The sequence below is a fragment of the Gobio gobio genome, assembly GCF_949357685.1.
Source record: "Gobio gobio genome assembly, chromosome: 12".
In the NCBI taxonomy this organism is placed as follows: domain Eukaryota; kingdom Metazoa; phylum Chordata; class Actinopteri; order Cypriniformes; family Gobionidae; genus Gobio; species Gobio gobio.
This window is the reverse complement of record NC_137105.1, coordinates 711649-724885: the sequence shown is the minus strand read 5'-3', so window position 1 is coordinate 724885 and position 13237 is coordinate 711649. Positions and strand designations below refer to the sequence as shown.

General features: G+C 42.5%; 1 protein-coding gene across 4 annotated transcripts in view; it reads right to left on the bottom strand.

Annotated features, from left to right (window-relative positions):
* Window positions 1-490: 490 nt before the first annotated feature.
* Window positions 491-13237, bottom strand: part of yy1b (YY1 transcription factor b) — a 13144-nt gene continuing 397 nt past the window's right edge. Inside the window, exons 1-7 of one of the 4 annotated variants that reach the window (XR_013817590.1) lie at window positions 12869-13237; window positions 12043-12205; window positions 9871-9915; window positions 9650-9710; window positions 7221-7379; window positions 1756-2227; window positions 491-1604 (exon numbers count right to left, since the gene is read on the bottom strand). The exon at window positions 12869-13237 is cut by the window's right edge and continues 375 nt beyond it. Coding sequence is in view for 2 of the 4 variants with exons in the window: in XM_079830490.1 (XP_079686616.1) it covers window positions 2045-2227; window positions 7221-7379; window positions 9650-9710; window positions 9871-9915; window positions 12043-12205; window positions 12869-13237 (980 nt within the window). In the remaining 2 variants the exon portion in view is untranslated. Of the gene's footprint in view, window positions 2228-7220; window positions 7380-9649; window positions 9711-9870; window positions 9916-12042; window positions 12206-12868 lie in introns of all 4 variants that reach the window. The other 3 variants (XR_013817589.1, XM_079830490.1, XM_079830491.1) reach the window with 3 other exon arrangements.

The window sequence follows — 13237 nt, the reverse complement described above, 5'->3', positions numbered from 1 at the left end:
GAGTGTGTGTCTGCGAGTGTGTGTGTGTCTGTGAGCGAGTGTGTGTCTGCGAGTGTGTGTGTGTCTGTGAGTGAGTGTGTGGTCATTAGAGCTGCTAACACTGTCTCGCAGCAGCTCATTTGCATTTAAAGGGACACACAAACGGCACATTTCATTCTCACCCTCAAAAAGTGACGAGTTTCCCGTGATGAAGATGATTGAGATGTTCTGAGCTGAAACTCTCACACTCAGAGACTTATTGAAGAGCTTCATTTCCTGCATGACGTCATCAGAGCTGCTAACATGAGCTCTTGAAGCTCCGCCCCATGAGCAGAAGCTCATTTGCATTTAAAGGGACACACACACAGTGTATATCAACTTAATTCAACTTAAACCTGTTTTTACTAAAACTAAAATGACAAACACAACATTATATAAAATCTGATTGTAAACAGTATGATGTAGAATATGAAGAGGTGTGGACAGATGTTTGTGTCAGAGCGAGTCCATGAAACCCAACAGATTTCCTCTTTAATTGTAGTTTTGCTGGAATACAGGTGTAAATATTAACAAAGGATAGTTCATGGTCAGACCTTACAACACATCGAGAAAGAAAAGAAGGACAGGTAACACTGCAGCTCAGCGCGGTGAGACGGACCGGTGCGCGCGCTCACACACACACACACACACACACACACACACACACCTCTCGACAGCCGCTCACACACACACACACACACACACACACACACACCTCTCGACAGCCGCTCACACACACACACACACACACACACACACCTCTCGACAGCCGCTCACACACACACACACACACACACACACACACACACACACACACCTCTCGACAGCCGCTCACACACACACACACACACACACCTTGACACGATCTCGACACACACACACCCCTCTACAGCCGCTCACACACACACACCTCGACATAATCGAGACACACACACGATCTCGACAGCCACTCACACACACACCTGGACATGATCTCGACAGCCACTCACACACACACCTGGACATGATCTCGACAGCCACTCGGTACACATACCTTGACATGATCGAGACACACACACACACACTCCGTCACACACACACACACACACACACACACACACACACCTTGACATGATCGAGACACACACACACACACTCTGTCACACACACACACACACACACACCTTGACATGATCGAGACACACACACACAAAACCTCGACATGATCGAGACACACACACACACACACGGACATGATCTCGACAGCCACTCGGTACACACACACCTTGACATGATCGAGACACACACACACACACACACACACACCTTGACATGATCGAGACACACACACACACAAAACCTCGACATGATCGAGACACACACACACACGGACATGATCTCGACAGCCACTCGGTACACACACACCTTGACATGATCGAGAGACACACACACACACACACACACACATACCTTGACATGATCGAGACACACACACACACACACACACACACACAGATTCCGTCACACACACACCTCGACATGATCGACTCACACACACACTCACACACACACACACTCACACACACACACACACACACTCACACACACTCACACACACACACACACACACTCTCTCTCTCTCTCTCTCTCTCTCTCTCTCTCTCTCACACTCACTCACTCACTCACACACACACTCACACACACACACACACTCACACACACACACACACACACTCACACACACTCACACACACCCACACACAGATTCCGTCACACACACACCTCGACATGATCGAGACACTCACACACTCACACTCCGTCACACACACGCTGCCCACAGTAACTCGTATGGTCTGTGAGGGAGAGTTAATGATCACAGCCAGCGTTACGAAGCATATCCCAAAATAAGTGTACAATATGCACACTTGGAGAAATAGAAAATTAAAAGCTTTATATGAAGAGCAGAGACGCAGGAAATACTGAAGCCAGAGTCCCGATGTCCGAGTGTCCGTCAGTCCGTCAGCCGTGACCCCGTGACCCCGGCGGCTCATTGGTTGTTCTTGGCTTTGGCGTGTGTGAGGATGTGTGATTTGAGGTTGGTGGACTGGGCAAACTTTTTATTGCATCCGTCGAACGGGCAAACGTAGGGCCGGTCCCCGGTGTGGATCCGCACGTGAGTCCGCAGGTTAAAGTCCAGCGAGAAGCGCTTCCCACAGCCCTCGAACGTGCACTGGGCGGAGACACACACACACACACACACACACACATCAGGAACAGGCACATGATGAACATACACACACTGTCAAAAAAAACAACTGGTCTCCAATTGAAAATTTCACATCTAAAATTTTTCACTTCGCCAAATTTAATTTCTTGAATTTAAATTTTTGCATCAATTCACAGAAATTCAATTTGGCCAAGTGAAAAATTTTAGATGTGAAATTTTCAACAAAAAAAAATTACAGTGTAGGAACTATCCATTCATACTAATAAAAACATTATCAAGCAATAAAAAAACTGTGTAAGAGACTTTATTTTAAATATAAAAAAATTAGGGCTGTCAAGATTAATCGCATCCAAAATAAAAGTTTATGTTTACATAATATATGTGTGTGTACTCTGTTAATTATTATTTATATATAAATACACACACATTCATGTATATATTTAAGAAATATTTGCATGTATATACATTTATATAATCTATAACATGCATAAATATAAATGTTTTATATATAAAAATCTTTTTTTCTTAAATATATACATGCTTGTGTGTGTGTATTTATATATAAATACATTTATATTTAATAATTAACACACAAATATTATGTAAACACAAACTTAATTAATCTTTTGACAGCCCTAAAAAAATCTGAATTATACCTTGATCAACTCATGCAAGACAACTTTACAATATGCTCAAATGTATTAATAATGTAGAAATGAACAGCTCATTTAATGCACTTACACACACGTTTATAGTCCAGTTACTGCAGATCATATCTGATTAATAATGTTTAGGTTCTGCATTTTAATACTGGGTTCCCACTCTTTCATCAACACCAGATTCAAGGACTTTTAAAAGCACCTTTTCATTTAAATCAAGCACAATAAATATGATAAAGGTGTGTGTGTGTGTGTGTGTGTGTGTGTCAATATATCACACACCTCCTGTACCTGTGTGTATCATTACTAAAGCACACACTGACGACTTAAATACACTTTTGTAGCACTTTTTGTTTAATGTAAAGTGCGTTACAATGTAAAATGTATTATTATTAGTATTTTTTTCCACTGAGGAGAGAGGCTGGTGTACAAGATGCTCTTATTCCTGCTTTTAACATTTATTTCACACTAGTTTTAGTTCTTTTTTTATAAATCATTACTTCATTAAAACATCAAAATATAGAGATAATAATGTATACTTGAATTTTCCAATTAAATTAAAAGATTTGGACACGTTAATAGTTAGGCATTAAAAATATGCAAAATTATTTATTAAATCACCTTTTTAAAAATCTATTTGACGGCTTTTAAGAGCTGCACATATATAATATTACATTTTAATAAGCGTAATATCGTAATAACGGCCCATTTCAAGTGTTTACGTGCTTTTATTCTGTTTATTGTTTGAGTGCTGATGAAATATCGCTCTTGTAAACACTCGACAGCATTTCAGTAATAAAGTCTAGATCTTTAAAATGCATCCAAATTACAACCGTACGGTGGCCTGCAGGGGTCAAAAAGGATATAAACAGTGAATTGTGAAGTGATCTCATCTCGGACGGCAGTTAAATGACCACATGATGCTGTGTTTGTCTAAAAACAGTCGGTAATTCGGTCGGGGATTTTTACGCAGGTGGTGGGAGAAAAACACTGACATTCTGGATTCGGCCAATGAAATCACAGACTAGCCCCTGACACCAGTGATGGGGAAAGTTACTCTGAAAAGTAATGCATTACAATATTGCGTTACTCCCTTAAAAAGTAACTAATTATAATGCGTAAAAGAAAAGTAATGCGTTACGTTACTTTTGCGTTACTTTTTCTCTCCTGGGCTGGGCTTGTTTTTGTTTATACAATAGAACAAACCAAATGCATAAATCTTGTTTATTTTGGTTTCTTGACATTATTTTGCGGAGAAATTACAAATTTTGCAGGACCTCAAAAAATGCATTGTTTCAATGAGCTTTAGAGCTAGCGTTACATGGACACAGGAAAATGAAGACCTGTTTAAAAAATTTTAAGACCTAGAACAGAATAAGACTTTAAGACCCAGCGGAAACCCTGATGTTATATTAAATGTTTGTAAGTAAAATTGTTGAAAATTGTGATAAATTAGTCGATAGATTAATCGATATAAAAATAGTGGTTAGTGGCAGCCCTAATGCCAATTCAGTATTATAATATCAGTTAATGATCAGCGGTTGTCTTTGGGAAAATTAACCGTATGAGCATCATAATTATAATTTAGTTTTAATTAAGAATAGGCAACATTATGCCAGGATGACTGCCCTTCCTTTGCCGTTCCTACATTTGAATACATATTTAGATATGATCAAACACTAGATTTCTTAAAATGTGCAATTTTAAAACGTTAATAACTTAAATCCTAATATTTTAATGATACTTATAATCGGCCAAATTCAGGATTGTGTGTGTCATTCTGCGACTCTCGTGAGTTTAATAAATGGATATTTCAGAGCAGGTTCATTAACATCATCTGTTCAATAGTCAAGAGACGCATCTCAATTCAGTTTGGCTCCGGTTTTCAACAAACATTAACGGGATAGTTCACCCAAAAATGAACATTAGCCCATAATTTCCTCTCCCTCAGCTCATCTGAGGTGTGTGTGACATTCTTCTTTCAGACGAATATAATCAAGTAAACTTTCGGCCTCCGCCTTCGGTGTTCAGTTTCTGGAAGTGTGTAAAGTTCTCCTGCGGATGGAAAGACTAACGCTCAGCTCCGCTCGTCATGACGACACACACACATCTGGAGTTTCACTTTCAACATTCAACACTTTTACACAGAAGGCGGAGGCTGAAAGTTTACTTGATAAAGTTTTAAATATGGATATTTTCCTCACACAAACGCGTTGATTGGCTTCAGAAGGCCTTTATTAACACCCCAGAGCCGCTGGAGCAGTTATATGACGCACAGATGCACTTCAAAAACAGAGCAACTATTAATCCAATTCTAATGCTTGGATTATCCTGGACTTTTGTAATATAACTCAGATTATATTCGTCTGAGAGAAGAATGTCACACACACCTCAGATGAGCTGAGGGAGAGGAAATTATGAGCTAATCTTCATTTTTGTGTGAACTAACCCTTTAATGCCCCTTCCCAGAACCCCTTCTGCTCCCCCCAGTGATCATTCCTCATGTTTTTAAAGGGTTAGTTCAGCCAAAACTGTAAATTGTGTCATTAATGACTGAGCCTCATGTGGTTGGACACCCGTCAGACCTCCGTTCATCTTCAGACACAAATGAAGATATTTTAGTGTAAAGCTGATGCTCTGAAAGGCCTCCATTGGCTCAACTTTACACTCTCAAGACCCTTAAAAGACACTAAAGACTAAAGTTACAAAGTCCATCTCACTACAGCGGCTCTACAATAACTTTATGAAGACCAGAATAGTTTCTGTGCGCAAAAAAACCCTAAATAACGACTTATATAGTGATGACGATTTCAAAACACGGCATCATGAAGCTTCAGAGCGTTATGAATCAGTGAGTCGATTCAGCGGTTCGGAGCGTTATGAATCAGTGAGTTGATTCAGCGGTTCGGAGCGTTATGAATCAGTGAGTCGATTCAGCGGTTCAGAGCGTTATGAATCAGTGAGTCGATTCAGCGGTTCGGAGCGTTATGAATCAGTGAGTTGATTCAGCGGTTCGGAGCGTTATGAATCAGTGAGTCGATTCAGCGGTTCAGAGCGTTATGAATCAGTGAGTCGATTCAGCGGTTCGGAGCGTTATGAATCAGTGAGTCGATTCAGCGCATCAGAGCGTTATGAATCAGTGAGTCGATTCAGCGGTTCAGAGCGTTATGAATCAGTGAGTCGATTCAGCGGTTCGGAGCGTTATGAATCAGTGAGTCGATTCAGCGCATCAGAGCGTTATGAATCAGTGAGTCGATTCAGCGGTTCAGAGCGTTATGAATCAGTGAGTCGATTCAGCGGTTCAGAGCGTTATGAATCAGTGAGTCGATTCAGCGGTTCGGAGCGTTATGAATCAGTGAGTCGATTCAGCGCATCAGAGCGTTATGAATCAGTGAGTCGATTCAGCGGTTCAGAGCGTTATGAATCAGTGAGTTGATTCAGTGGTTCGGAGCGTTATGAATCAGTGAGTCGATTCAGCGGTTCAGAGCGTTATGAATCAGTGAGTCGATTCAGCGGTTCGGAGCGTTATGAATCAGTGAGTCGATACAGCGTATCAGAGCGTTATGAATCAGTGAGTCGATTCAGTGGTTCGGAGCGTTATGAATCAGTGAGTCGATTCAGCGGTTCAGAGCGTTATGAGTCAGTGAGTCGATTCAGCGGTTCAGAGCGTTATGAATCAGTGAGTCAATTCAGCGGTTCAGAACGTTATGAATCAGTGAGTTGATTCAGCAGTTTGGAGCGTTATGAATCAGTGAGTCGATTCAGCGGTTTGGAGCGTTATGAATCAGTGAGTCGAATCATGATTCGATCGCGTGTCAAACCGCCAAACTGCTGAAATTTGGCGATTCAATCCGCTGAATCGACTCACTGATTCATAACGCTCCAAACCGCTGAATCGACTCACTGATTCATAACGCTCCAAACCGCTGAATCGACTCACTGGTCATCACTATATAAGTCATTATTTAGGGTTTTTTTGCGCACAAAAACTATTATCGCAGATTCATAAAGTTATTGTAGAGCCGCTGTAGTGAGATGGACTTTGTAACTTTAGTCTTTAGTGTCTTTTAAGGGTCTTGAGAGTGTAAAGTTGAGCCAATGGAGGCCTTTCAGAGCATCAGATTTACACTAAAATATCTTCATTTGTGTCTGAAGATGAACGGAGGTCTGACGGGTGTCCAACCACATGAGGCTCAGTCATTAATGACACAATTTACAGTTTTGGCTGAACTAACCCTTTAATCATCTAAAGCAGGGCTCCTTCACTCCAGGATGATGGCTAAAAGCTAAAGCTCTTTCCCACAATGCAGCGGGCCGGTCTGTAGTGTGTGCTGTACCTGGAAGGGCTTCTCTCCGGTGTGAACCAGCTGATGCCGCTTGAGTTTGGAGCTCTCCACGAAGGCCTTTCCGCACTCGGCACACACATGAACCCGCGGGCCGTGAGTGTGGAGGTGCTTCCTCATGGCAGAGTTATCCCGGAACATTTTACTGCAGCCCTGCAGAGACACAGCAGAGGTCAAGCCTTCGCTCCGGACCAATGAAAACACAGCAGAGGTCAAGCCTTCGCTCCGGACCAATGAAAACACAGCAGAGGTCAAGCCTTCGCTCCGGACCAATGAAAACACAGCAGAGGTCAAGCCTTCGCTCCGGACCAATGAAAACACAGCAGAGGTCAAGCCTTCGCTCCGGACCAATGAAAACACAGCAGAGGTCAAGCCTTCGCTCCGGACCAATGGAAACACAGCAGAGGTCAAGCCTTCGCTCCGGACCAATGGAAACACAGCAGAGGTCAAGCCTTCGCTCCGGACCAATGGAAACACAGCAGAGGTCAAGCCTTCGCTCCGGACCAATGGAAACACACGGTTGGGTTTGGGTTTTTTTCGATTCCGGTGCCAAACCGATACTTTTAAAATGGTTCCGGTGCCTAAACGGTTCCTGAACCGATAATTTTTTTTTTTTAAAGGCCACAAAACGAGGTGGATGACATTAAATGGCTTTTTATTTATTTATTTTTTATTTAAATTGAACCATTTATTAAAAGTTTAATGTATACTTAAATGTATGAATATAAATAAATACAAAACACAATTTACTTATTAACAAATTATAATTGACTTATTTACAAATTCACAGTAAAACCTAAGCCACCTAACCCAACTACAACAAGCCTAATATAACTCTAAATAACAGTTACAGTAATAACAGCAGAGTCTGTATTCTTGCTCTGCTACAAACCAGCTTCCAGCTTCAGCTTTATTTTGAAATATTATCATATTCTCTGGCTAAATATTTTAGAACGCATTGCCTTAATGTTTCCATGGCGACGCGTCATGTTTCTCACATGACACACAGCAGCCGCAATAGCGCTGACAGCTCAGCTGTATCGGGTTTATTTCGTTTTTTCCTTTTTATTCAAAATATTCACAAACTTCTTAACTGTGTAACGAACTATCTGATGTTCAAATGTGTGAGTGATTGTGTGTTAGTTGATCTATAAAGCGCAATGAGCGGCGCCATGTTAGTTTGCGCCTCAGAATCGGATCTGTCGGATTTACAACACTTGAGTTCATTCTCGTCTCACGAAATACATGAAAGTAAGTGACCAGTGAACTGGAAGAAGAATAGAGTAAACTATATAGTTACTGTATAATGTGCATGTATCTGATGTGAATAAAACACGTAACGTTGGTCAAATTATAACCGTCTGAAAGGATTGTCATAGCGGCTTTCATAGACATCAGTGTGTGTTTTGTTGCTAGTAGCCTACTTATGAGCATTTAAATGTCTGAAACTTGAAATAAACATGATGTGGTTGAAAACACTGAATAGTTGTCATGAGATGTGGTTGAAAACACTGAATAGTTCTCATGAGATGTGGTTGAAAACACTGAATAGTTGTCATGAGATGTGGTTGAAAACACTGAATAGTTGTCATGAGATGTGGTTGAAAACACTGAATAGTTGTCATGAGATGTGGTTGAAAACACTGAATAGTTGTCATGAGTTGTGGTTGAAAACACTGAATAGTTCTCATGAGATGTGGTTGAAAACACTGAATAGTTGTCATGAGATGTGGTTGAAAACACTGAATAGTTGTCATGAGATGTGGTTGAAAACACGGAATAGTTGTCATGAGATGTGGTTGAAAACACTGAATAGTTGTCATGAGTTGTGGTTGAAAACACTGAATAGTTGTCATGAGATGTGGTTGAAAACACTGAATAGTTCTCATGAGATGTGGTTGAAAACACTGAATAGTTGTCATGAGATGTGGTTGAAAACACTGAATAGTTGTCATGAGATGTGGTTGAAAACACTGAATAGTTGTCATGAGATGTGGTTGAAAACACTGAATAGTTGTCATGAGATGTGGTTGAAAACACTGAATAGTTGTCATGAGATGTGGTTGAAAACACTGAATAGTTGTCATGAGATGTGGTTGAAAACACTGAATAGTTGTCATGAGATGTGGTTGAAAACACTGAATAGTTGTCATGAGATGTGGTTGAAAACACTGAATAGTCGTCATGAGTTGTGGTTTAAAACACTGAATAGTCGTCATGAGTTGTGATGTGACGAGCGCTGAGCGTCTGTCTCTGGCTCGTGCGAGTCAAAGCACGCGAAAGCACGTTTGAATTTTGGCACCGAAATGAGGAACCGAAATCTGCGTTCTGATTCGGTCGAGTACATACCGGCTATATAAGTACCGGTGCCATATTGGAACCGGATTTCGGTACCCAACCCTACACAGGGTTGATCCGCTCACCTTATGTGGGCAGGCTATCGTCCTCGGGGCGTCGTCCTCCTTGATCTTCCTCGGCTTCATTCTAGACGGACACAAGGACAGTCAGTGCTCAGACATCCCAGAATTACCCAGAATGCTCTGTGTATCATTATAATTATATGCAGAACTCTTCTGGACCCAGTGACACTCTATGAAAGCCCCTCATGTGACCAGTGTAGCGTTATCTCCAATCTTAGACTTACCGGACGGGACTACGAGCAAAATGACCGCCACTGTTACTGAAGGGGCTGAGAAACAAAACAACTAACATTGTAAAGGTCACGATAAAAAACCATCTCAGAAGACCAAGGTCCTCACAGCTCAAGTCAGTCAACAAATTAAAAGGCATAAATAAACATAAATAAAAAGATGTTGAGAGAAACTGATGCTGGCGCTGCATCTGGAGACAAACATTAAAGTGAGTTTATCCAGACATTAAAGAGACAGTTCACACTAACATGAAGATCAGCCCATGATTTACTGTCCCTCAGCTCATCCTCTGTGTGGGACATCCCTCCTTCAGTCCAATATAATCAGACTTATATTAATAATGACTCTTCCAAGCTTTATAATGCATCCATCCATCATAAAAGTGCATCTGTCCATCATAAAAGTGCATCTGTCCATCATAAAAGCGCATCTGTCCATCATAAAAGTGCACCTGTCCATCATAAAAGTGCATCTGTCCATCATAAAAGTGCACCTGTCCATCATAAAAGCGCATCTGTCCATCATAAAAGTGCATCTGTCCATCATAAAAGTGCACCTGTCCATCATAAAAGTGCACCTGTCCATCATAAAAGCACATCTGTCCATCATAAAAGCGCATCTATCCATCATAAAAGTGCATCTGTCCATCATAAAAGCACATCTGTCCATCATAAAAGCGCATCTGTCCATCATAAAAGCGCATCTATCCATCATAAAAGCGCATCTGTCCATCATAAAAGTGCATCATCCATCATAAAAGTGCATCTGTCCATCATAAAAGTGCATCTGTCCATCATAAAAGTGCATCTGTCCATCATAAAAGCGCATCTGTCCATCATAAAAGCGCATCTGTCCATCATAAAAGCGCATCTGTCCATCATAAAAGTGCATCATCCATCATAAAAGTGCATCTGTCCATCATAAAAGTGCATCCATCCATCATAAAAGTGCATCATCCATCATAAAAGTGCATCTGTCCATCATAAAAGCGCATCTATCCATCATAAAAGTGCATCTGTCCATCATAAAAGCACATCTGTCCATCATAAAAGCGCATCTGTCCATCATAAAAGCGCATCTATCCATCATAAAAGCGCATCTGTCCATCATAAAAGTGCATCATCCATCATAAAAGTGCATCTGTCCATCATAAAAGTGCATCTGTCCATCATAAAAGTGCATCTGTCCATCATAAAAGCGCATCTGTCCATCATAAAAGCGCATCTGTCCATCATAAAAGCGCATCTGTCCATCATAAAAGTGCATCATCCATCATAAAAGTGCATCTGTCCATCATAAAAGTGCATCCATCCATCATAAAAGTGCATCTGTCCATCATAAAAGTGCATCCATCCATCATAAAAGTGCATCTGTCCATCATAAAAGTGCATCTGTCCATCATAAAAGTGCATCTGTCCATCATAAAAGCGCATCTGTCCATCATAAAAGCGCACCTGTCCATCATAAAAGCGCACCTGTCCATCATAAAAGTGCATCTGTCCATCATAAAAGCGCATCTGTCCATCATAAAAGCGCATCTATCCATCATAAAAGTGCACCTGTCCATCATAAAAGCACATCTGTCCATCATAAAAGCGCATCTGTCCATCATAAAAGCGCATCTATCCATCATAAAAGTGCATCTGTCCATCATAAAAGCACATCTGTCCATCATAAAAGCGCATCTGTCCATCATAAAAGCGCATCTGTCCATCATAAAAGCGCATCTGTCCATCATAAAAGTGCATCTGTCCATCATAAAAGTGCATCTATCCATCAAAGTGTCCATCTATCTATCAAGTTTTAAATATGGATATTTTTCTTACACAAATGCATCGCTTCGCTTCAGAAAGCCTTTATTAACCCCCGGAGCAGTGTGTGGAGCAGTTATATGACGGATGGACGCACATTCACTGCCATTATAAAGCTTAGAAGAGTCAGGACATTATTAATATAACTGTGTTGGTCTGAAGGAATAATGTCACACACAGAGGATGAGCTGAGGGAGAGTAAATTATGGGATAATGTTTATGTTTGTGTGAACTGTCTCTTTAATATCAGAAGCACTTCCCCCCCAGTCCAGATTCATTTATGACCCTCATACACACATGGATTTACATTAATTTAAAATTAATTCTGAACGCTTAATCGTGAGTGTCTCTGACCTGGCGAACTCCGCCAGCTGTTTCGGGTCTGACAGGTCGATTCCCGGGATTCCTCCGGGCGGGAGTTTCTTTCCCGTCAGGTATTCGGAATAATCCGGTGGAGAGTTTTCCCCGATGATCTGCTCCTCCACCACAGTCTCATGATCGATGTCTTTCTTGTCATCTGAAACACAAAGCCCAATCATACACGGGTTAACACGAGTCAACAAAATCCGCTTTTTCCTTCCACACGGACGACCTCAGCGACATCCGGGTCCCTCGAGCGAAAAGCGACACTTTTAAACCATCAAAAGCCCGAATAAACACAAACGCGCGATGATTTCCGTCATCTGAATCATTAACCGCGTAGCTGTAGATCCGCGGAGGCAGTAAACAGACTAGCTCGCCTCAGCTCCGACCGTTAAAAAAAAAAAAAACGTCACACCTTCTCGGACATTTAAATCCAAAGTGGTTCGCGCTGAATCTGAAATTCAAACCGCGAGACGGATTAACGGTCTTTAACGGTCTCCTGGAGCCGCAGCTCGCGCGGCCTACACGCCTCATCAGCTGCAGCGCGCTCGCGCCATCTTCAACCCGCAGCACGGACACCGGCGCCATCTTTTCGGGCCGCCATACTGGACTCGGGGAACATGGCGGCGCCCATCGGCAGCTAAAAACATGGCCTCCGTTCAAAACAAAAACACCCGGACTGATGCGCCCGCGTTCTCGGTGTGAAGACGTCTCGCGAACAGTATCGCGCGCGGGACGGGACGTGCTGCGGACGGACAACGCCCTGCCGAGGGCCCGGGAATTCGAGCCAACGACATCCCGGAGGAAAGACACTCACCCGATGCCCACATCGTGACGGAGAACTCGCCCTCCAGAGTCTTGATCTGCACCTGCTTCTGCTCCCATTTCCTCCCGGTGGCCTCGGCCGCGCTGAGGTAGCTCTTTTTGCCCGCTTTCTTGCCCCCTGAAGTCGCTCTTTTGCCCATCCGCCCCATGGAGCTCTTGCCCGCGACTGTCACCAGAGTCTGCCCGATGTACTCCTCCTCCGCGCCGGGCGCGGGCACCGGGATGAGGATCTGGTCCTCGAAGCCGTCGTCGTCCCCCCGGAGGTCCGAGTCATCCCCGCCGACCACCTCCTCCCGGGTCTGGACCAGGATCACCTCCTGATGGTGGTGGACCTGACTCGGGTCGTCTGTCACCAGCGGCT